The 21,360-nt window shown below is 32.4% G+C and overlaps 2 protein-coding genes across 12 annotated transcripts; one reads left to right on the top strand and one right to left on the bottom strand.

Moving 5' to 3' along the window:
- Positions 1 to 2,509: 2,509 nt before the first annotated feature.
- Positions 2,510 to 9,026, bottom strand: LOC112278330 (uncharacterized). Of its 11 annotated transcripts, none has more exons than XR_012216881.2 (9): positions 7,157 to 8,884; positions 6,416 to 6,915; positions 6,050 to 6,228; positions 5,611 to 5,873; positions 5,324 to 5,468; positions 4,998 to 5,107; positions 4,523 to 4,719; positions 3,891 to 4,303; positions 2,510 to 3,555 (listed from the first exon to the last, which is right to left on the bottom strand). XR_012216881.2 is itself a non-coding variant. In XM_073531890.2 (8 exons), exons 1-7 carry the CDS (start codon positions 7,850 to 7,852, stop codon positions 4,588 to 4,590), a joined length of 1,785 nt encoding a protein of 594 aa, XP_073387991.1. In that variant the 5' UTR covers positions 7,853 to 8,884; the 3' UTR covers positions 3,773 to 4,303; positions 4,523 to 4,587. The 11 variants fall into 11 exon arrangements, 1 of the variants encoding a protein (XP_073387991.1); XR_016500919.1 differs by having other exon boundaries at positions 2,510 to 3,436; XR_016500921.1 differs by lacking the exon at positions 2,510 to 3,555 and adding an exon at positions 8,891 to 9,026 and having other exon boundaries at positions 3,773 to 4,303; positions 7,157 to 8,200.
- Positions 9,027 to 16,200: 7,174 nt separating this feature from the next.
- On the top strand, positions 16,201 to 20,144 carry LOC112278254 (uncharacterized). The gene is made up of 9 exons (XM_024511466.3): positions 16,201 to 16,564; positions 17,089 to 17,160; positions 17,528 to 17,617; positions 17,804 to 17,846; positions 17,991 to 18,097; positions 18,529 to 18,624; positions 18,921 to 19,111; positions 19,315 to 19,384; positions 19,517 to 20,144. Exons 1-9 carry the CDS (start codon positions 16,487 to 16,489, stop codon positions 19,637 to 19,639), a joined length of 870 nt encoding a protein of 289 aa, XP_024367234.1. The 5' UTR covers positions 16,201 to 16,486; the 3' UTR covers positions 19,640 to 20,144.
- Positions 20,145 to 21,360: the final 1,216 nt, after the last annotated feature.

The raw sequence follows: 21,360 nt of genomic DNA, 5'->3' as shown, positions 1-21,360 counted from the left end.
ACTTGTAGACTATCCCATGTAAGTAGATAAGATAAATAACAGAGGACTTCATTTCTATTAGTTGGAAGTCATGCCCAATAGGCTTCGAGATATTAATTGGGACCACACTAGTATCTGGAACTACTTTAGGGCGACCCATTCAAGGCAAGGCAGACCATTTTGGGTAAGGCGACTCATTCAAAGTATGGAGGTTGGATTCAAAAAAATTGTGTTTTAGACTAAAATTTAAGTAAAAGAAATAGATGATTTGGAGTTTTAAGAAAAGCGTTATGGTTGTTTGAAGTTAGGGTGTGATTTTGGGTACCTATTGCTACTCTTTTGAGCATATAGAGAGTTGTAGAAAAGCTTTGAGGAATCGGAAAGTGAGGTTTGAAAGCTAACTTAAAGAAGTACACTTTATGTTAAAACATCAATATGTTTTAGTCTAGAACAAAGGAAAAAAGAGTTGTTGGAAATTAGTGTTCAAAATTGAAGTTTGTAAATGAGTTGTTTTTAATGGAGGTTTTGATTTTTGGATGAATTTTTAGTTCAAAATTCCCACAAATGTAAATGACTATATTAAAAAGTTGCATATAAAAAATTCATAGTATTTGAATATTAGATTTTTGATATATAAAGGAATTAGTGTATGGATGCTTAAAAATTGACATGTTTAGCACCTGCTAGAGATTAGGCAATATCCAAAGACTTATAATGGATTTATGGTTGGATTTTTGTGTAGAAGTAGTCAAAGATATAAGTTAACTTGTAGAGAATTTTGAACCTAATTAGATGGTTAGATTGGAAGTTATTGAATGATACATATACAGAATGAATCTCTATAGAAATAGAAGTGAATTTACAATGATACCAACCAAAGGAGATGGCTGGCATAGTTGACATTCACAAAGCCTTTGAACAAGCAATACCCAGCAAAAACAACTACAAGGTCCCACCAAGGATGAAAAGCTTGCCAATAGAACAAAAAGCATAAAATTATAACTTTTTACTTTTTAAGTGTGGTGTGGATTTAGGCTAAGTTGATTAGAGCTTCGAAACCTTTTGTTGTGTGTGTGCTTTCTTTTGGCTGCCGGGGTTTGTTGGGGCAAAAACAAATCTAATGTTGGGGCAAAAATAAATCTAAGTACAGAAAATATCCGAACGAACGGCTGCGTTTGCCGGGAGTCGAACCCGGGTCCATTGCTTGGAAGGCAATTATCCTAACCGTTGGACTACAAACGCCTGCCACGGTGGTGGGTATACTATCCATTGCCCGCCACCGCATCGATGCTCGCGGCAGACCCTTCCTGCCCGGCCCCCCACCCGGGGCCTCACCACCGCAGCGTCGGTTCGCCCTCGAACGAACATCCACACCCACATCCACGCCCGCTCACCCGCCCTCACTCCCGACGCCAGTGCGCACCCGCTCCCCTCCTGCACTGCACCCACATTCAACCCCATCGCAACCGCACCCCGCTGCAGCGGCGCAACCAACCCATCAACTTTGTTCCCACTTTGTCCCTCCCATCTGCACTGCCTGGGGGAAGTTCCCCTCCACGACGCCCGGAAAGCGGCATCCACCCCACCTGTGCACACCTACTTTGCTCATGTCTCAGGCAACTACCTCTCGCTTCCTCCTCCGCTCCAGCCCGCCGTGCTGAACTCTCATATCCTCTCGTATTCCGCCTCGGTCACACCACGTGATGCGGGTGTTTCCACTTCCGAATCCGGTAGTGTCCTGGATTTTGTCACGCAGTCACTCAGCGTGGCGGCCGTGGCCCCGTTGCTGGACGACTCTGCGACCCATCCCGTGAACCCGCGGCGCATGGTAGCTTGGGATTTGCGTCTTATGTCAGGTCCGAGTGTCGTGGCTGCCTCGACTAGTTCTGCGGCTCTTCCGGGAGCAGTGCCGAGGTCCGCATCACACCATGGACAACTCGATTCTGCCGTGCTCGCTTAGACCGAGCTCATCTGGACTGGACTCCGTCACCAGACCAGCCTCATCCACGGCAGCACTCTCTGCCTCGCCATTCCGCTGCCTGGGTTCGCGACTCTGATCAATTTCCTCGCGTGCATCTCTTTTGGGTCATGGCATCCTCGCGTCGGTCGCTGCAGTCGTTACCTCCGTGCCCGTGGAGGTAGTCGACGAACCACCATCGCTCGCGACCGTCACCTCACCGTAACATGCGTCATCCCTGGCCAAGTCTGTGTCACCCTGGCAGCCCTCAATCACGCTCTGTACCTGCTCCACATTGCACCAAGTGTCATGCCCAAGACGGGTTTGCTTTTACGCGTTGGTTACTCTTGCCACCAATGCCTTACAAGGCAAAGCAGTACTGTATCCAGTGAGGGTGCTGTTTTGCGCCGACCTTGGCCTCTTGCCTGCAGCGCCTACCTCACCGACATCGCGGACATTACCTACCTCCACTTGTGAGGGCCGTGACACGGATTGGGGTCCCCGTCTGACATGGTTTTGAATGACGGAGGTCTGCAATCCGCTGGCTGTGCGTCACATCCTTACTCTGCAGTGCCTGCTTTGATCGCGGGCAATTTATCTCCGACCTGAGCGTGTGTGTTGATGTTCAACCGGACCTTATTTGTTTGCTGGGTTCGATACCTTCATGTTTATGGTTTGGTACTATCTTCGTCATATAGTTGGTGTTATATTCAATGTGTTCTTCAAAGCTTTGTTGGATTATAGCGAGCGACTTATATATCGAAAATTATGCATTTGAGATCAAAGGAAGCTCCCACATGGTTGAATACTACACTTATGCTGTTGGTCCGTTTGTTTAGGTGGTCACAGGTTGAGAATTCTAAATCATCGATGCTTCGAATATTTAACCTAGCAAAATTAACTATTCATGGGCTCTTTCGTTGCCAAATTGCACTGGTTTGTTCGAAATCTATGATACCTTAGATCTCTACCATCATCTTAGACTGTAGTCTTGAGATGTAGTTGTAATGTGAGTGGTATAATCTTATGTGTTTTTTTTATTTTGCCTATTGATCATGGCCCAACTATGTTCCATTTCCCTATTTATGATTATATTAGATTGTTTATGTTGTTTTAATACACACTATGGAGTGGGATGTGGAAGTATGATTTTTTTGACGGTTAGTGATTTCAACTTCTATTGATCTGCCAGTCTGATTTGATAACAAAATTGTCGAATGGCATTAAATGAGTCTAGGTGCAGTTTGTTAACAGATAGGAATTGTTTTATTTTTTTGCTCCGAAATACATTATGATCTGCCGCTACTTTTACATTTCAGTCTCAGATTGCGTCTACGAGTCGTGTATTTTGTTTTCTTAAGAGGATTTGATAATGATGAAATTTAGGAAATGAAAAATAAAATAAATAAAAAATAAAGATCAGATACTCCATATTACAAATTATAAATCTATGATTAAATATACTCCAATAGTTAAACACTGGGCTGAAATTGCGACACTCTGTTTGCAATACGGTATTAATACAATCGTTCAAAAATGTTTGGCTAGTGAAAGATTATTCAAGTTGATTGGATCAAAGTTTAGATTTACAAACACAATAATCTTTTTGGAAAATAATCCTATTAAAATATGGACAAATTAAAAAGAAGAGAGTTAAATCAACGGTTGAAGTTGACAAACAAGTTTATAATCAACATTGTAGTTGGTTGCCTTGGACTACCAAGACAGTAACACCATCAAACAATATGTACATAGGAAATTTTGAAATTAATATACTGAGCAAGTTATTTCGGACATCCTTTGTAAATGTATGTTTTCTAAAATGATTGAAGTATACTAATAAAAATTTATTATTTTTATTTAGAATATTTAATATCTAACATAGAAAGACTTGAATTTGATGGAAGCATTAGAAAGCGGCATAAGGTCACTTATAAAGTCAATTGTTTCTTACCTCTTTTTTCAGAAATAACTGTAAAAAGAGTATTCAAGTTATTCTAGAAGGTAAAAATGGAGTTGAAACTTTTTCCAAATACATCAGGCACAATAACAAGATTAATCACATATTTATCTCTAGAACAATATAATCTTTTATGTCGGAAATTACAAATTATTCTGGAAATATGATTAAATTCTTTGATACTCAATTATTAGCAACCGCAAACATACGAGTAGCATATTGTATGACACAGTTGTGCATAATTCACGTGTGAACATCGCATGAACATTTTAATGATGTAATAAATTTTAAATTGATTTCTGAGCATGTAACTAATCATGATTACACACCCTAACTCGAGTTTCAATTTTTTAAAGTACAAAAAAGTTCCAGTGAAATAGAATTGAATTAATATAACACATTTCAACCTACAAACAACAGTTTTTTTTATTTAATTAAAAAAATAAAAAACGATGTATAATTATTTCACATTTTATATTCATAATTAAATGATAATTATAATTATTATTATAATCTATCAACTTTACAAAACAATATCCACACCTTTTCAAATAAATAGTTGTGAAGTTGCTAAAAAAATGTTATTATTATTATTTTTTGAGGATTTCAAGATTAGAAAAACATACTTTCAATTAAGAGATATTTCTTAGAAAAAATCATCTACCAATAACTTCTTTTTTATTCTCATTCTTTAATTTTGAACTTCAAAAAGGGGACCTTTTTTGCGAATTAATGCAAACAAGTAAGCTATTCTTTCAAGTATGTCACACAATTTCTTTTGATAAAGACTTTCATGTAAGTTTTTCATTGTTTGCACATGATTCTGCAACCAATTTTGATTCTCAAGCTTACAATAAGTAGGTTGTGAGAAATAACCAAAAGAGATTTATTTTATAATTATATGTTAAATATATTAAGCAGAATAATTCATTATTCAAACACCAAAAAGATTATACCAACCCAGTCAAAATATACTCTCCTTAAAGAAAAACTAATATTTAATTAGCTCTCACTATGTGGAGAAAAACTAAATTTCTGAGATCAAAAGGGATCTTATGCAATTTTTAAAAGAGTTATAAAAATACTTTAGAGAAAACTTACATATATTTGCCACATTTCTTTACTAATATAACTACCACTAAACATAATAACCATTGCAGCCATGGTTTTTCCTTTCCTGGAGGATGCTGTTTGCAAATATCTTGATTGCCCTGCCGAAATAAGCAAGCTTGTGAATGAAATTTTAAATAAGTTCATTTTTAGATAACACATCAATAATTTCAATGTTAAAAATAAATTATAAATGAAACAAAGTTATATATATATATATATATATATATATATATTTGTTTTTTTATCTTCATTAATCATCACAAAATTAATAGAAAAATAGTAAAAAACTCATTAAAGAAACAATGATATTATACCAAATATGAGCCAAAAAAGACTTTTGATAGAGAGATGCAGATTAAGTGTCCCCAACACTAGACTAATACCCATGAAAATGTTTTTTAGGATTTGTTGCCAAGGAAATATCACTTGCACATTGAACTTCCTCAAGGTTTGAAGTTGCTACATTTGCACATGAAACTTGGAATAGTTAGTTTTGAATTAAAATTGAAACAAATATATATATATATATATATATATATATATGTATAATTTAAGAAGCTATTAAGAATTGATCATGAATTTGTTTTCTTAAAGAGATCACCTGAACTTCTGACTGAAATGTTTTCAAATGCACATACATTTCAATTGCTTTTGAATCCATATCTCTGTTTTTTTTTGCTTCATGGTCATCAAGCATCTCGGTCATTGTGGCTGTATCCTTGCGGGCTGTGTGTAAAATCTTTGTACTGTTATCAATCAATGAAATACAATACAATGTTGCTTGTCTTAATGGTTTATTTTTCTTTGAAATCCATCTTCTATTACACCATTGTATTTTACAAAGTGGTACCAAACTTGGTGGTTCTACACCAAACATGTCAGAAGTTTTTTAAAACATTTATAAAAATAAATAAATACACATTAATGTTTTTTCTGGCAACATTTTTGGATTTTTAATTCTATGTATATATACACAAATAGGTGACATGAAATATACTTGAACAAAGGCTAAACATTTGCGTCTAATATGCGTATCTAACCTTTTTCAAGTTTGTTTATATGAATACTTGAACGAATGCATGCTTGAGAAGATTTTTGCACTTTCTTCCAATTAGCACTGATGCAAATAAATTGGACGTTATTTTCCTCAATTTTTTCATCTTTGTTTCTTTTATGTGAATCTAAAAGAGTAGCATATTTCAACAACTTTCTTTGCTTCCTACATATTTTGTTATGGTTCCATTGTAATTAGTTGATCTTTACCATAACTTTTACATATTCAACATACTTGTTCATTTAAAAAAAAAATTGAATGAAAAAAAAAAATACATATATATATATATATATATATATATAAACATATATCAAAGGAACTTCAGTGAATTAATTTTGTCATTCTTTTTTACCTGTAATAGAACATGTCATGGATAGACAATAGATCATCATGCAGTAGATCATGGGATTTAGATTGGAGTCTATTGTTTTCTTTTGACCCACCATTACCCTTCCCTATTTTTTTACAAATGGTTCTAACCATCTTCAATCTTTTTTTTGATGACCTAAATTCTTTGTGTTGATCTTGTAAGTTCTTAGCAACTTGCACTTCCAATGCTTGTTGGGTCCATTTTGGAGGCAATCCATGTAAAGTTTCAACATTGGGTCCTTCAATGTGAGTGTTGGTAACAAGTAAATTACTTTCTTTGCATGATGGGTTATTTGTATTTGCAAATTGTTTTGATATGTAGGCATTTTTGTAGTCAAGAACACTCTCTTCAAAAATCCCATTGTCATCTTCAAACCCTCGCACCGTCCATGTTGTTTCTTTTCCATGGCTAGTCATGTAGCTATCAATTTCACACCAATTTGCTTTGCCCCAATATTCCCCATCGATATCTTTTTTGTTACACTATCAAAATTCAGCAGTTGTTGTTCTTGTAGTTTTTTCTTATTTCTTTTTTATTTTAATATTATTAAGTATGTGTGCCTACATACTCATCTAATTTGGTAGGATTTGATGCAATTTTTATCTTTATACAGTCATCACATTAGTTTATTTTTAAAAAAATTTACTAAGATATCCAAATATATTAAAAAAAATCATGATATTCATTTATAGCATAATTTATTTTTTGTGATATCACATATACCTGAATTTTTGATGGTGTGCTTGTAGGCATTTCATCTTGTAGGATATGTCCTAGAGCATTTCCACCTCTTTTATTCAAATTACAAATACTATTGTCATCTTCATGTTTTTTTATTTCTCGATAATGATCTTGTCTCATGTAATTTTTATTCATGTTTCCGTGAAGCACGTCCCCAAAAACATCTTCTTCTTCAAAACATGCTACACTTTTAGAGAAATCATCTTTGTTGCTTGCTTGTGCATGACTGGCAAGAACAACCAAATTTTTACAATGTCCATCTTTATGGAATGAATTGCTAACTTGACTTTGCACGGGCACTACATCTTGTTGAATGTGATTGGAAGCATCGACATAGAGGTTTTTCGTCTCTTCCAAGATGGTTCTATATTTTTTTCCAATCAATACCACATCGATCTTCATTGACCTAATATTTTTTTTTCCCGGTGGCCAACTTCTTCCATCCTTTTCATGCAAATGCACAAGTAAAGTTTTTTCACAATTCATAGGAGAATTTGATTGACTATCATTCACTAATCCTTCAATGCTTTTGCTAGGTTTAAATGTTCCATTCAAGTTTAAAGAGTCTTGGTTTTCTTTTGAATAGAGTTTATTGGTGTTATTATTTTCTTGTTGTGCCCACAACTCAACTTTGGAAGTCTCGTGTAGTATCAAAGGTGGCTTTGATTCACAAGACATTGTATTATTATTATTGCCTACTCCGGATCGTTTAAACCCTCGTAAAGATTGCAAAAAACATTTGGCAATATGGCGGACAAAATTTCATTGCTCAAATATTTGTGGAACAAGTCCACCATTTACATCCTTCTCTAATGACAATAACAATGCATTTTTAAGCCCTTTAAGTCCTACATAGCAATTCAACACTTTGTAGGAATCATTATATAAATAAGACTTCCATATTGTACATGTGGGTGAAGAAAATAATTCTTTAAGAAAAATTTCTGAAGTTTGTCTACATGGAAGGAGATGTGAATAAGACACGCTCAATTCAACTTTCCATCTTTTTGGTGAATTTTTTGCACCCTACATTAGAATTTGGAACTATTAAAGATCAACACAAATCTTTTTGTGATTGAAGGTGTATCAAAAATTAAAAATAAATAAATAATAATACGTTGTAATAATCCTCTTTTACAGTATTCTAAGAAGGAAAATTTAGACCCGGTGATGTGATATTTATTTAAAATTCAAAATTGCAACATGTTGACGGTGAAGTCAGAAGATAATTTCACTTGAATTTTATAACTTTTTGAAATGACATCTAGAAAGATAAAATAAAACATTTACAGAATTGTTTATTAAACCAATGTTTTGAAGACAATGGTCATTCAAGTTTGATAGTTGTTTTGAAGGCAAGATGGCTGCAAGTGCTCCCATGTTAATTTGGTGCACAAGCCATTCAAACCACATATTCCTCTCACATAATTCAACCTATTCTTTAAAAAATGCATATCAATTCCACACACTTCAGTGTGTCTCATATTGTGTCAATGAAATTTGAATTAAAATGAATTACATAATGCTATTCAATTACATAACTTTTTCTTGATTTCAAAGACGATCAATTATTAGGCGGCTATCATGGATTGAAACTGTGCATTAATACATGTATAATGTACTTAATTAATTAGTTACTCATGCAGCATGTGCATTTATGCAGTATAACATTGTAAGCCAATGTAACATCCATTATAACATTGTAAACGAAAGAACCTTGTATGTTAAATTGTTATGAATGTTTTGTAAATGAATTTGACCATAACCAGAATGTTTCCGTTTAAATATGATAATAAATTGAGGTGTTAGAAAGCCAGAATTGCATACACAGACACAGTGATTCAGTATCTGTTCATTATTTTCTTATACTGAAAATAAAATAAACATACCTAAGTTGTAAATTAGTTAATTTGAATATTCTTATTACATAACAATTGATTTTTCACGTTGTGAAAATAAAATTTACTTTCATGTATTGCAAAATTTATACTTTAATTCGAGTGAATTCTACTTTTATAAATTTATTTTATATCAATGATCATAGTGTAACATCTTTTTTTATTAATATATTAGAAAATGAAATTTTATTCCATTTATTAGTATATAATAAACCATTCCATTAGCATGTAAATATTTTTTTATTTAATTCTAAATTTAGAAAATTATGAATAGAATTTTTTTTTAAAATTTTCTGAAAAATATCTCTCTCAATATTTATCTAATAAATACCAACTCTTAAATTTTTAATTTTTAGTTGTTTTAGAACAAGAAATAACACTTAGATTCTTTAAAAAAATACAAATAAAATTTATTTAAATTTTAAGTTTAAAAATATGAAATGACGTCTCAAGTTATTTGTACAGTTCATTTCAATTAAAATATTACTGTAAATGCTCATTAATAATTAGGATTTTTTTTTGTTAAGTTTCAAATTTATATTCAATTATTAAGAAATAGCTTATAAAACATGGCATTAAGGTTAAATGTTTTTTTTTTTATTCTCATATGCAAAAGATCTTCAAAATAATTCTGAAAATTTTAAAAATTAAGAATATTGTTTCAAAATTTTAATAATAATTTTTTAAATAATTAAAATTAATTTGAATTATCAACTATAAAATGATATATTTAAATAACTAAATAATAAAATAGTAAAATACAACCACAATTATACAGTAAATATTCTATTCTATGGTTTTTTTTTTTTTTTTTTTTTTTTTTTTCACTCAAAGTATCTTTAATAACTAATTCTAACATCTCATCATTAGAAATAGGTTGGAATCTGGTTAAAATGATGGTTAGCTCTAAGTAATATATAAAACTCACTATATTCAAAATGGATATGTGTGAACTATCAAAATTTAATTGTACATTAGTAGAATTGCACATATGAAATAGCTGATTATACATTGGTAGTTGATTATTTTTTACTCTTATTGTGGTTGAGAACCATGGATGTAATCTTTAAATTTTCATGGACAATACAAAAAAATTCAAAAAATTGTGGTTGGAAATAAAATAACGTCCACTTTCACATCTTGTTTGCAAGGCAAGGTGCATGACCAATTTTGGTAATTGTAAGCTAAATTTGTGAGTATTTGAGGTGGCATTTGGTAATCAAGAGAGTGCACCTTCACAGCTTGATTGCAACTTATTTTGATACCATACTCATGGCCTATGTAATCCAATAGTTGAAAGAGATCTTAAAGGAGCCATTGGAGTGGAGCCAAAAGACGGATGATGCATGAGATAGGATTTGGAGATGAGCAAAAACAAAGAAGAATGGTGGCAAAAATTCTACTCAAAAATAGTAGATTACTTACAACTAGATGTTTGCCTCATCCGCACATTAACATCTATTGCTAGCACACAATTAGGTGAAGCTTGATAGCATAATTAGGTGCCATACTTCTCAATTTTATAAAACAAAGATTCTTGATTTTGTAATCCACGACTAGTTGGAATTACATTAGCTTATATGTTGGGTTTGGGTTTTAAAAAAAAAAAAAAAAAAAAAAAATTAGCTAAAACATTTCTATAAATTCTATTTTTGGACCAAATTGTGTGTCAACACATGGAATCTCCCTAATTTCTATTTCTCTGCACATGAATATATGTTTTTCATTTTCACACTTATTGCATATATGCTGAAATGTTAATTTTATGGGAAATGGGTAAACTACCTTACTGCTATTATTGATGTACTTTGTACAAATAATGTTGTTCTTCGTTGAATTTTTTTAAATGGTTCCTTGCAATGCAGTCTATCACTGCATCTTTGCCAGATAATGCTTGAGTACAATTGTCTGTAAAATGTATAATTTCCAAGAGAGTCTTGTGGGATACCCGAGAATCACAATGCTGCTATTGCAAAATTCTTTAAATGCAGATTGCAAGCTAGATCAGGAAACTGGTCAAAAGGCGTTTAAAAAAGAAAAAAGAAAAAAACTGTGTTAGTACTAATATTTTCATGAGTTGGTAGGTTCTTTACATACTGCTTTTCTACAATGTTGAGTTACATCTAAGTCACGTGACATATGGAAGCAACATTCAAAAAGTTGGCATTTTCACAACAGTGTGGACTACAGCAGATCAGATCATGCATATAATTGAACTCCCGGATATCCTACAAAACTCTCTAGAGATTTGCAATTTGTACAGACAATTGCACAGACAATTGTGCAGACTAATTGATACCTTCTAAAACCCTCATCGGATGTTACAAACTGGATGATCCAGACAGGATGATGCTTCACCACAATGCCGTGTTTGAAGAGCTGAATAGAATGTTTTACAACTCATTCAAATAGAAGCTCTTCACTTCTAGATGATCTGCACTGGTTTCATGAGATCTCATAATGTATAAGCGTGGATTATACTGAAAAGTTGGCAGATATTGGGAGACATCTGAAGTTGAGCTTGAGGGATCTGTTGTGTGCTTCTAAATGACCATATCCTGGTGTGATTTGGGTTTTTTTGTTTCATTTGGTACTTAAAATTTTCTCAAAAACAGTTTTTGAAGGAATTCAGTGATCATGAGAGGATGAGATCAGGCAAATACTTGTTGATAAGACTTAGACGGACATTCTGAGGTATTCTTTGTGAGGCACATCAATGGCTTTATCCTGAGGCTTCTTCTACTTCTATATAATTTGGAGCAGAAGTACATAGTAAAATGTTGCTTCAAATTGCCCTGTTTGTATTGTCTCTAGGCAGCGTGTTGGAAATATCACTGTATGAGAGAAAGAATTTCTTATATGCGACAGTGCTTTTCAGCGCACTTTCACTATTTCTTCAGACAGGTGCAAACTTGTTAGAACTGTGCAAATGTGGACGATATTTTCCTTTCCTAATACTGTCAAAGCTATTGACATGTTTTGTTGGCCCTTATGCAAAGTATTCTGCCATGGATTTGAAACAGGTCAAGGAATCACAAATTAGAGGAAGAGTATGGAACATATTTTTACATATTGCTTTCTGTTTTGCAACAGCATTCAATTTTGCAACGTTTGACGATCCTTACTCTGACACTTTTCAAGTCAGGTACAAGTCGCTTGCCATCTGGTTGTCTAAAACCCAAGTTTGTGGTTAAGATTACGAACAAGTGAAATCAGACATGGTTGGAAAATTAGGTTCCAAATCAGATTACCAGTATTGCATCAAAGTCAGAAATACAAATATGTTCATAAGATCCAATAATTCCTGCTTGAAAACAGGTCGGAGATACATTTACTTATCAGATCATGAGACTGAAAATGGAAACAACTGCATGGTAGATGTCATATTACACAGTGCTCAATCAAACTACAAGGATTCATTGTCAATTATGAAATGCATACTGGTGCTAGCTATGTGTAGAAACAAAACGTACCAGTTTTTCAATTTTGGTAAAAAATCAATATGAAATATTTTTGATTACTGTTAGGGAATTTCCCAAAAAACGAAATTTTCTATTATTTTTCTACAATACCTTGCGTGTAAAGCTCTACCTTTCACAGTTTAGAGAATTCAGATCTGATACATCTTGGAAGTGCTTTTAGTACAATTCTACCCTGTATCAAAATTCCCTTTTATTTTATTTTTTTGTAAAATTTGAATATTTCTGTAAATATACTCAAGGCAGTGTGTGAGTATTAAGCCTCTACTGTACTTCCTTTGTACATTTTTTTTCTATTTCTTTTCTGAATTTAAAGATTGAGAATATTTCATTTTAGAAAATTTCAAACAAAATGGCAATGAAGTATTTCATGATAAATGAAGATAAATAAAGAATTTTTTTTTTTCTCTTATTTCAATTTTTTATTTTTACTTTGGTGCATGTCTATTCTTCAGCATTTGACAACCACAATGTTGTATACTTGAAATTGATGTCTTTGATTATATTTGACATTCTCCAAAGTCAACTAGACTTTGGGTATTTCAAATACAAGTGGAATCTTTCATTAATGTCTTGAGAACACTCTACTTCTGTGAAAAAACAAATAAATAAATGAATATATTACTAAAAATAAATAAATGAATATATTACTAAAAATAAATAAATACTAGTGAAATTCAAGTGATGCTTTCAATATAATTACTTTTTTCTTTGAAAAAACACCTAACAAGCTCATATGAAGTATTTTGTAAAAAAATGTCATATGCAATAGATGGTCTATTGACTGACATGTGGACAAGGATATAATTATTTGATTGACTTATTTGAATCTTTAGAAGAAAAAGCATAAGCTATACATTGCAATTTTGTAGTATATGTGGATGTTTTGACTTAAAAGTCTTTTGAATTCATTTTTTGCTTCAATTAGTGATATTGTAATATCTTCTTCTTTTAACACAAAAATTTATGATTTTTTTCATTTTGACACAAATTATGTTTATACAAATTGATTTTCATTTGCTTAATAAAAAAAACAAAAAGCAATTAGAAAAGCCAAGTGACTTTACAAAGTTGCTCAATTCTTTAAAATAGATGATTTTCTATTACAAAAAGTCATCCTCAATACATCTTTTTTAGATATAATTTACAACTACATATATCTATATATATATATATATATATATATATACATCTCTTATATTCCTTGAACAGTTAAACCTCTACAAGTATTCATCTTCTCTATTTCAATAAAAAATAAGCAAGCTAAATACTTGCAATATATATATATATATATATATATATATTTTGAAGAAAAATTTGTATCTTTGAATTATTATCAATGCAACTTTATTAATTTTACAAGCTCATTTCAACTATGGATGATTGTATATAAATATAGTAGATGTTAATGCTTAGATTATGTATTTTCTGAAATGCTTAAAAATTAATTATCAAAAGAAATCATACTATCTTCTTTATTTTCTTACAAATCATTTTACATAACATAAGTATAAAAACTACTAAAAGTTTAGAACAATAGATTGTTTGGTTAGAAGATGGATCCATTCAACTTATAAAGTTATGATAAAATTAAGTTCTGATTGAATAAGGTTTGATTAGTTAAATAAGTATAGATCCAAATAAACTTGATATTACTATATATAAATATAAATATTATCATTTAAAAAATTATATTAATACAACATTGTGTATTTAAAAAAACATTAAGTCGAATTGAACTTATAACAATATACACATTCTTATGACTATAGTTGTGATTGTTTGTTTTTTAAGTATTAAAAATTACATCTATTTTGTTTTACCTACATATTATTAAGTATTTTGTAATTATTCTAAATTAGTGTTATATATATTCTAAACAACCTTTGGAGAATTAATATGCTAATAATTTTCTTAGTTAGAATAAAAAATTATAACATAGATTGAATTGAAATTTATTGACCTTTATAGAAATTTATTCACATCCATAGAAATTTGTCTTATAATAGAATGTAGAAGGTTTCTAAATAATCTTATTTGAATCATTGACATCTTCTATTAAAATACAAAAAAAAAAAAAAAATGTATTAATTTTCTAATAAGACAAATAGAAACATATATTATTTAATTGTAATACAAATTAAAGAATTATTATTAGATGCAACACAATGTAGTCAACCAAAGTCAAAAGATGTATATGATGCAAAAGTAACTTGTTGTTAAAAATACTATATTGGTAATGTTACTTGGTTATTAAATTATAATATACAAGCTACATATCAATAAAATAACCTCTTGTGTTGGCTTGTGCTTATAATTTTACACAAATTATATTTTATTTAATATATTTGTTAGAATTATTTTAAATACATAAAATAAAACTATTTAATTACATTGCCAAGGTTGGTAGTGTCACAAAGATTATCAAGTAAGTTAATGCATTTATAATCTAAACTAGTATAATGATTATTAATATTTTGAAGACATGCACAATTAAAAAAGTATTAAAAAGAAGCAAAGTATGATAACTAGAGTTATTAACAACTTTAATATCAGTTTTTTATTTTTTATCCTCAAAATAATAAAAAATAGAAAAGTATCATATTCTAAAAATCTAACAATTTGTATTATCTTAAAGCATGTATTTAGATTTATTATTAAAAAAATACCATTATAAACCTTTGTTTATCCGATTTATTTTGTATCATAAGGTTTTAAACATATACTTGCAGCATTGAATAGTTTTAATAAATAAATTGGATAAGTAAATATTTCAGAATAAGAATATAAATAAATAAAAGAGAGAAAAAAATAGACAACATTTTACATCGGAGTGATCCAATTAGATAATCCACCTATGATATTCCATGTCTATATATTAAATACCATTACATAAAAGAATAAAAATAAAAATAAAATAAGAGGGTCCTTTATGCTTAGTAGAAAAGGCAACAAGTCACAACTTTCAAAGCTTATGGTTGTTGAAATTAAGAAAAAACTTTCTTTAATTGGCTTGGTATTTATAAAAATTAACCTTTAGGCCATAAGAGAAAAATGTAAGATGAAACGCACTTGTTTCATATATACCATAAATAGCATTGTCTCAAAGAACTTATATTAGGTCCACATGAAGAGATAAGGTTTGAGAAAGTTGAAAAGTTGGTTAAAAATATCTATTCTAATTTATTTTTATAATATATTCTTTCCATATATATATATATATATATATATATATAATTGACATAATCAAGATACAAGTTGTCACATTTTAATTTATATTTAAAAAAAAAATTAGTTTATCAGATTGTCTCTTTTCACTTCACACAATCTCTAAAGGCTTAAACCTTCAAATAACAACTTCTCATCACTAATCTTCAAAAGACTTTTGAACCATGGCTTCTAAGTCTAAACGTCTTCCAAGATTAGAATATTTATATATATTAAAAATAAAATAATGAATGAATGAAGATGTAACATTTTAGATGACATGGCGGGCTTTCCACGTGTACATGGCAATCCGGCACCCAAGTTCCAGCTCAGCAAAACCTCGGGATGGATGGATGTACGAAGTTCATCTAAAACCACTTTTCATCCTCCATTTAGATCCGAATCAGAAAAGCCTTCTCTCGAGGGGGGGTGGGTGCCGAGAGCATGTCGGCAGAGCGCCTCGGCGAGTTTGGTGTTCTTCGTGGCAGTTTTCGAGGCAGAGCTGTTGTTGTTGTAGTAGGTTGTGTTTAGGGTTCGATGACCGATGTCTAGAGGCGAAAAGTACCGTGCCAGCGATATATTTCTTGTGCCGCGTCAATTTGAGTTGGCTGGGTTTCTATTAGGGTGTGTGAGAGTGAGTGGCGCGTTGTCGTGAAATAGCCTTGTTTAGCTTTTGTGGACGTAGTAGGAGACTCTCGAATCGAGTTTGATCGAGCGAATTGAACACGATGGCGAGTGCGGAGCAGTTGGTTTTGGAGCTCATCGTGCCGGAGCAGCGGGAAAATGCGCTTCTTGACCTTTCCAAGGTATTGGGCGTTACAGAATTAGGGCAAAATCTAGAATGGTTTGTGGAGAAGTAATCGAGAGTGACAATGCTTCTCGTGTAGGTTTTTTTCAAGCAAAGGGTACCCTTATTTAAAGGAGTCAGTTGTTGCAAAGAGTGTATTCTTGTCAAAGGCGTGGTTTTGTCCATGCGATCATGCTTTTTTCATGTCTTCATTGATGACTGGAGCATTCTTTTAGAGGAATTGCTTGGCCTAAAGTTTGTGAAAGAATGGTGTTTTGCCTCAATTCTCTGAAGGTGTTTAGTGTGCTTGGTGAAAAAGTCAACTTTTTGACAAGTAGTTTATAGTTTACAATGTTTGGAACGATGATGTTCTGGATGCACTATTGAAATAGAGTGGTGAGTAACCTTTTAGAATCTGCTCTATGCTTTAGCGACCGATTCCCGGGACCGTGTGGGCGTTGTTGATGTTGATGTTCGGGGACGCTGTTGAATTATCGTTGTTGTTTTTGTCCAATTTCTGACATGGGAGTTGTCAAATTGCAGAAAAGAGAAGCTTTTCCAGACTTAGCTCCAATCCTTTGGCATTCTTGCGGCACTATTGCAGCTCTTCTACAGGTCTCTTCTATCTTCCTGGTCTCCCCTTTTACTTCAGACGTTTCCAAGCTTGAAGGGCAGTGTACTAGTTGGAAAGGTCTGCAGGGCTTTTGTACCACGTTGGGATTAGGTTTTCATGTCTCTGAAGAGTTGCCTAGTTGTATGTGTTAAGCAACTATTACTATCCACCGATTTCAGGTGAAAGTAAGATACACTTTCCTTGTGTAAATATCTGGAAGCCTTAGTTAGTTCAGAGCGAGTTACTTTTTGCTGTCGTCTTTGTTATGCCTTTACTTAAACATTTCAAGTCATTGGATATATCAACGTTCTTGTAGTACAGGAGGGTTTAACGTTCGTGACCCTCATTGTGCTTTTGTGTAATGTGCAGGAAATCGTATCTATCTATCCTATGTTATCTCCTCCCACACTAACTGCGGGAGCTTCGAATCGAGTTTGCAACGCTCTGGCTTTGCTCCAGGTGAAATAACTAAGCATGTATTGAACTTCCAAAAGTATCGGTTAGAGATTGGATGTGTAATATTATATTGTAGTCATCGTCGGAGTTGGGTCCCTGTTATTCGCTGATATGATTGTTCTGAAAAATTTGTGAAGTTGACAGCTCTGTATTTAATATTCAAATGTTTGCGGGTACTTTTGCGTGCAGTGTGTTGCCTCTCATCCGGACACTCGAGCTCTTTTCCTCAATGGTATGTATGCTCTTTTCTAGCCATTTTGTATCATTTTAAATTCTGCAAGTCTTGTAGATAGTTTGTAGTGCTACTTCAGGTCTTTCTACAATCCTACAATTTCGGTTACAATTCCTGGTTTTTAAATTTTGTTTTTGGTTGCAGCGCATATTCCTCTTTATCTTTATCCGTTTCTCAACACAGTGAGCAAAACGAGGCCGTTTGAATATCTTCGACTTACGAGCCTGGGAGTCATTGGTGCCCTTGTCAAGGTGCTTTTGTCAATTCCAGTGATGTCAGTCGTTCAGGAGCTGAGGGGGAGCTTAATGTGGAGGGCATGTTTTTATTTTTTGTTTTTGAACAGTTGTTAATTCTGGTCGTTATGTTACATCATCGAATCATTTTGAAATGATTTAATAGCGCGTGTTCCGTTATAGCTTGCTCAATTAGTCCTCTATAGATTTTAGTATATAAATTGGCCTTGGTTGCATAAACATTTATTATTGGTAATGGAGTGAGTTTCAATTAGGTTTCATTCTCGGTAGTGCTCAATCAGCCCTTGTTCTGGTTGTTACGTTACATAATCGATGTCTTTAGAAAAGATAACCTTCTAGAAACTACATATCCCATCTTACATAGCCTGTAATGTGGGTTTTTGTCGGTCCTTTGGATTTAAATACATGTTAGCTTGGTATATCTGCAGGTGGATGACACTGAAGTTATTAATTTCCTACTGTCAACCGAGATTATTCCTCTGTGCCTACGAACGATGGAGATGGGAAGTGAACTATCCAAGACAGTGAGTACCCTGCTCCACGGATGTTCCCTCAATATTGTTACAAGTTCGAAACATAGTAGAAAATTGGTTGGAAGATTTATGATTAGTTTTGTTGATACGAATTGTTAAGTTCTTTTTATTATTTCTCGCTCTAAATTTTGTACCATCATTAGTACAAAGTGTCTTTATTACTATATTGTTTTTACAAGGAGCAAAGACAAATGGGTAGGTCTGTCTTTGTTATTGGATCCGGTTGATGTACGGTTTTGCAGTTTCGTCCAAACTGGACCTGACCTGAACGATGCATTTGTTGGCAGGTGGCGACATTCATTGTTCAGAAAATCCTTCTAGACGACGTGGGTCTCGCTTACATATGCGCCACTGCAGAACGGTTTTTCGCCGTCAGTGCAGTTCTTGCAAATATGGTCCAAATGCTGGCCGAACAGCCTTCTGTTCGCCTCCTCAAACATATCATTCGATGCTATCTTCGACTTTCTGATAATCTGAGGTGGGTACTTTTGGGCTCTGTTTTTTTGTTTTTCTTTTTTGTATTTCTTTTTTGGCTGTGATCAGGATGTAAGGAATTTTCTCCTGTATGAAGCATTGTATGCGGCAGGTAGAAAATTATCTTGGCCAAGTTGAAGCCTGTGGATGCACATATTCTTGTTACCATTATCTTGTTTCACTTCAATAGTGGGTTGTTTCTTTTAGAGCTTGTGAAGCCCTGAAGAATTGTCTCCCTGAGCTGCTTCAAAACGGTACCTTCAACAACTGCCTACGGGTACAACAACTGACCTCCTGTTGAGTACCCTCTAGCAATTTGCATTGTTAGTGACATTTGCACTCGTGTTTCTCTCGTTTTCAGTGTCTAGAAATTCTCAATGCTTACACATGTCGGGTTGGATGCGTGCAGGATGATTTAACAACAAGGAGGTGGCTTGGTCAGCTTATGGTAAATGTGGGACAGCAGATACATCCACAGCGTATGCCATCAGGAATGCAGGTTCCCCTGGATCAGCTTCTGTCTGGTCAGTAAAGGGTGCCTTGTATCATAGAAGAAATGGACAATTCAAATTCTGTATTGCTAGAAGATGGTAAATATTCACATACATTCCAAGTTGGGTTTCATATCCTCTTGCTCATGGACCAATGTGGTGCTTCTGAGTACCACGTCCAAACTTCTTTCTTTGTGATTATTTCTTTTGAGAGGATGCAGTTTGAAATGACCAGCTGGCAAGATTGGAAACCACCTTTCCACATTTGTCACAGGCCCATTTGAGTGAAACATTTTAGAGTCTTTCAGGATCATGTTGGAGATGGGGGCTTTAATTTGTTTGTTACATACTGAGCGGACAAGACCGGTTCATTGAACATTGTCATAGGAGGCATTTTGTATTAGTCACATAGATATTGGCGAACATCATTGTTGTAGAAGAGTAGATAGTGGGATGCAGATGATCACTTGTAAAAGTATTTGATACTCAATTCTAACTTGGAGTCAGAAAGTGAGGCCTTTCTCATTCTTATCGACTTTTTCCCTATTTTTAGTATTGTTTTTTTTATTTTTGACAAAAGCCATTCTAATTTCAATATCATACTGTTTTTAAGTAATTATTTATTTTTTTCTAGTAATACAAGAGTGTATTGACTTTTTGATTGTTTGTAATTTATGTTCTTGACAACATCTTGACATATCAAAGATAATCAACAATGTAAAATTATTAAATTTATTTGACAATAATATTAAATTTGAGCATGTAGACATACAAAAGATACTCAAAGTTGTAAGTTTTTTCAATACTTTTGGTAGTAATGTTAAGTTTGAGTATTTTGACATATTTAAATTAGTCAAAGATTTAAGGTAGTATAATTTATTTGACAAATATGTCAAGCTTTAATACCTTAGTATAAGAAAAGTAGCCAAAGATGTAAGGTTGTTTAATTTATTTAGCAATGATGTTAAGCTAGAAAACTTTGATATATTCAAATTAGACAAAAATGTGAGATTGTTAAATTTATTTTGCAATAATATCAACCTTAAGTATTTTAATATATATTTAATGTTGTCAAAGTTGTAAGATTGTCTTATTTATTTGGCAAAGATGTCAGTTTTAAAGAATACTAATATCAAAGGTTGTCAAAGAGATCAAATTGTCTAATTTATTTTGAATTGATGTCAAGTTTCAACATCCGAACATATTAAAGGTATTTAAAGATATGAGGTTGCCAAATTTATTTAGCAATGATGTGAAGCCGAGACACCTCAATATATTAAGTGTAGTCAAAGATGTAAGATTGTTCAATCTATTTGGCAGTGATGTCAAGCTTGAGTATACCATTTTAAAAATAATAAAAAATGTGAGGTTGCCCAATTCATTTGGTAATAATATCAATTTTAAGCACCTTGACATATTTAAAGTAGTTAAAGATTTGAGGTTCTTTAATTCATTGGGTATTAAAGATAAATAGTAGCATCTATATACAGTAAGAACTTGTAAAGAAATAAAACATTTTATGTATTTAAGATTTTTTTTAAAATTTATAATTAAATTTTAAATTAAGATTTTTTGATGATGTTAAATAATTTAGTTTTTTTGGCAATAAAATCAACTTATAACATTCTTTTTATATTAATTTTTAATAATATATTCATTTAAAATGATTATTTATATTTTAATTTTTGAAATTACAATTCATCAATAGTAAGACATTTAAAGTCTTAAACTTCTTCTAAACATTTTTTTAAATAGCATGTCT

This window comes from Physcomitrium patens, chromosome 25 (assembly GCF_059467195.1).
Source record: "Physcomitrium patens ecotype Gransden chromosome 25, ASM5946719v1, whole genome shotgun sequence".
Taxonomy (NCBI): Eukaryota; Viridiplantae; Streptophyta; class Bryopsida; order Funariales; family Funariaceae; genus Physcomitrium; species Physcomitrium patens.
This window is presented reverse-complemented; position numbering and strand designations above follow the sequence as displayed.

Coding starts and splice junctions, on each gene's coding strand:
- LOC112278330 (XM_073531890.2), bottom strand. CDS start 7,852: ATGTCTTGTGAATCAAAGCCACCTTTGATACTACACGAGACTTCCAAA. Junction 5,469..5,610: donor CATTTCAGTCAGAAGTTCAG/GTGATCTCTTTA, acceptor GTGCAAATGTAG/CAACTTCAAACCTTGAGGAA. Junction 5,108..5,323: donor TCTTTTTTGGCTCATATTTG/GTATAATATCAT, acceptor TTATTTCGGCAG/GGCAATCAAGATATTTGCAA.
- LOC112278254 (XM_024511466.3), top strand. CDS start 16,487: ATGGCGAGTGCGGAGCAGTTGGTTTTGGAGCTCATCGTGCCGGAGCAG. Junction 17,847..17,990: donor TCGAGCTCTTTTCCTCAATG/GTATGTATGCTC, acceptor TTTTGGTTGCAG/CGCATATTCCTCTTTATCTT. Junction 19,385..19,516: donor CCTTCAACAACTGCCTACGG/GTACAACAACTG, acceptor GGATGCGTGCAG/GATGATTTAACAACAAGGAG.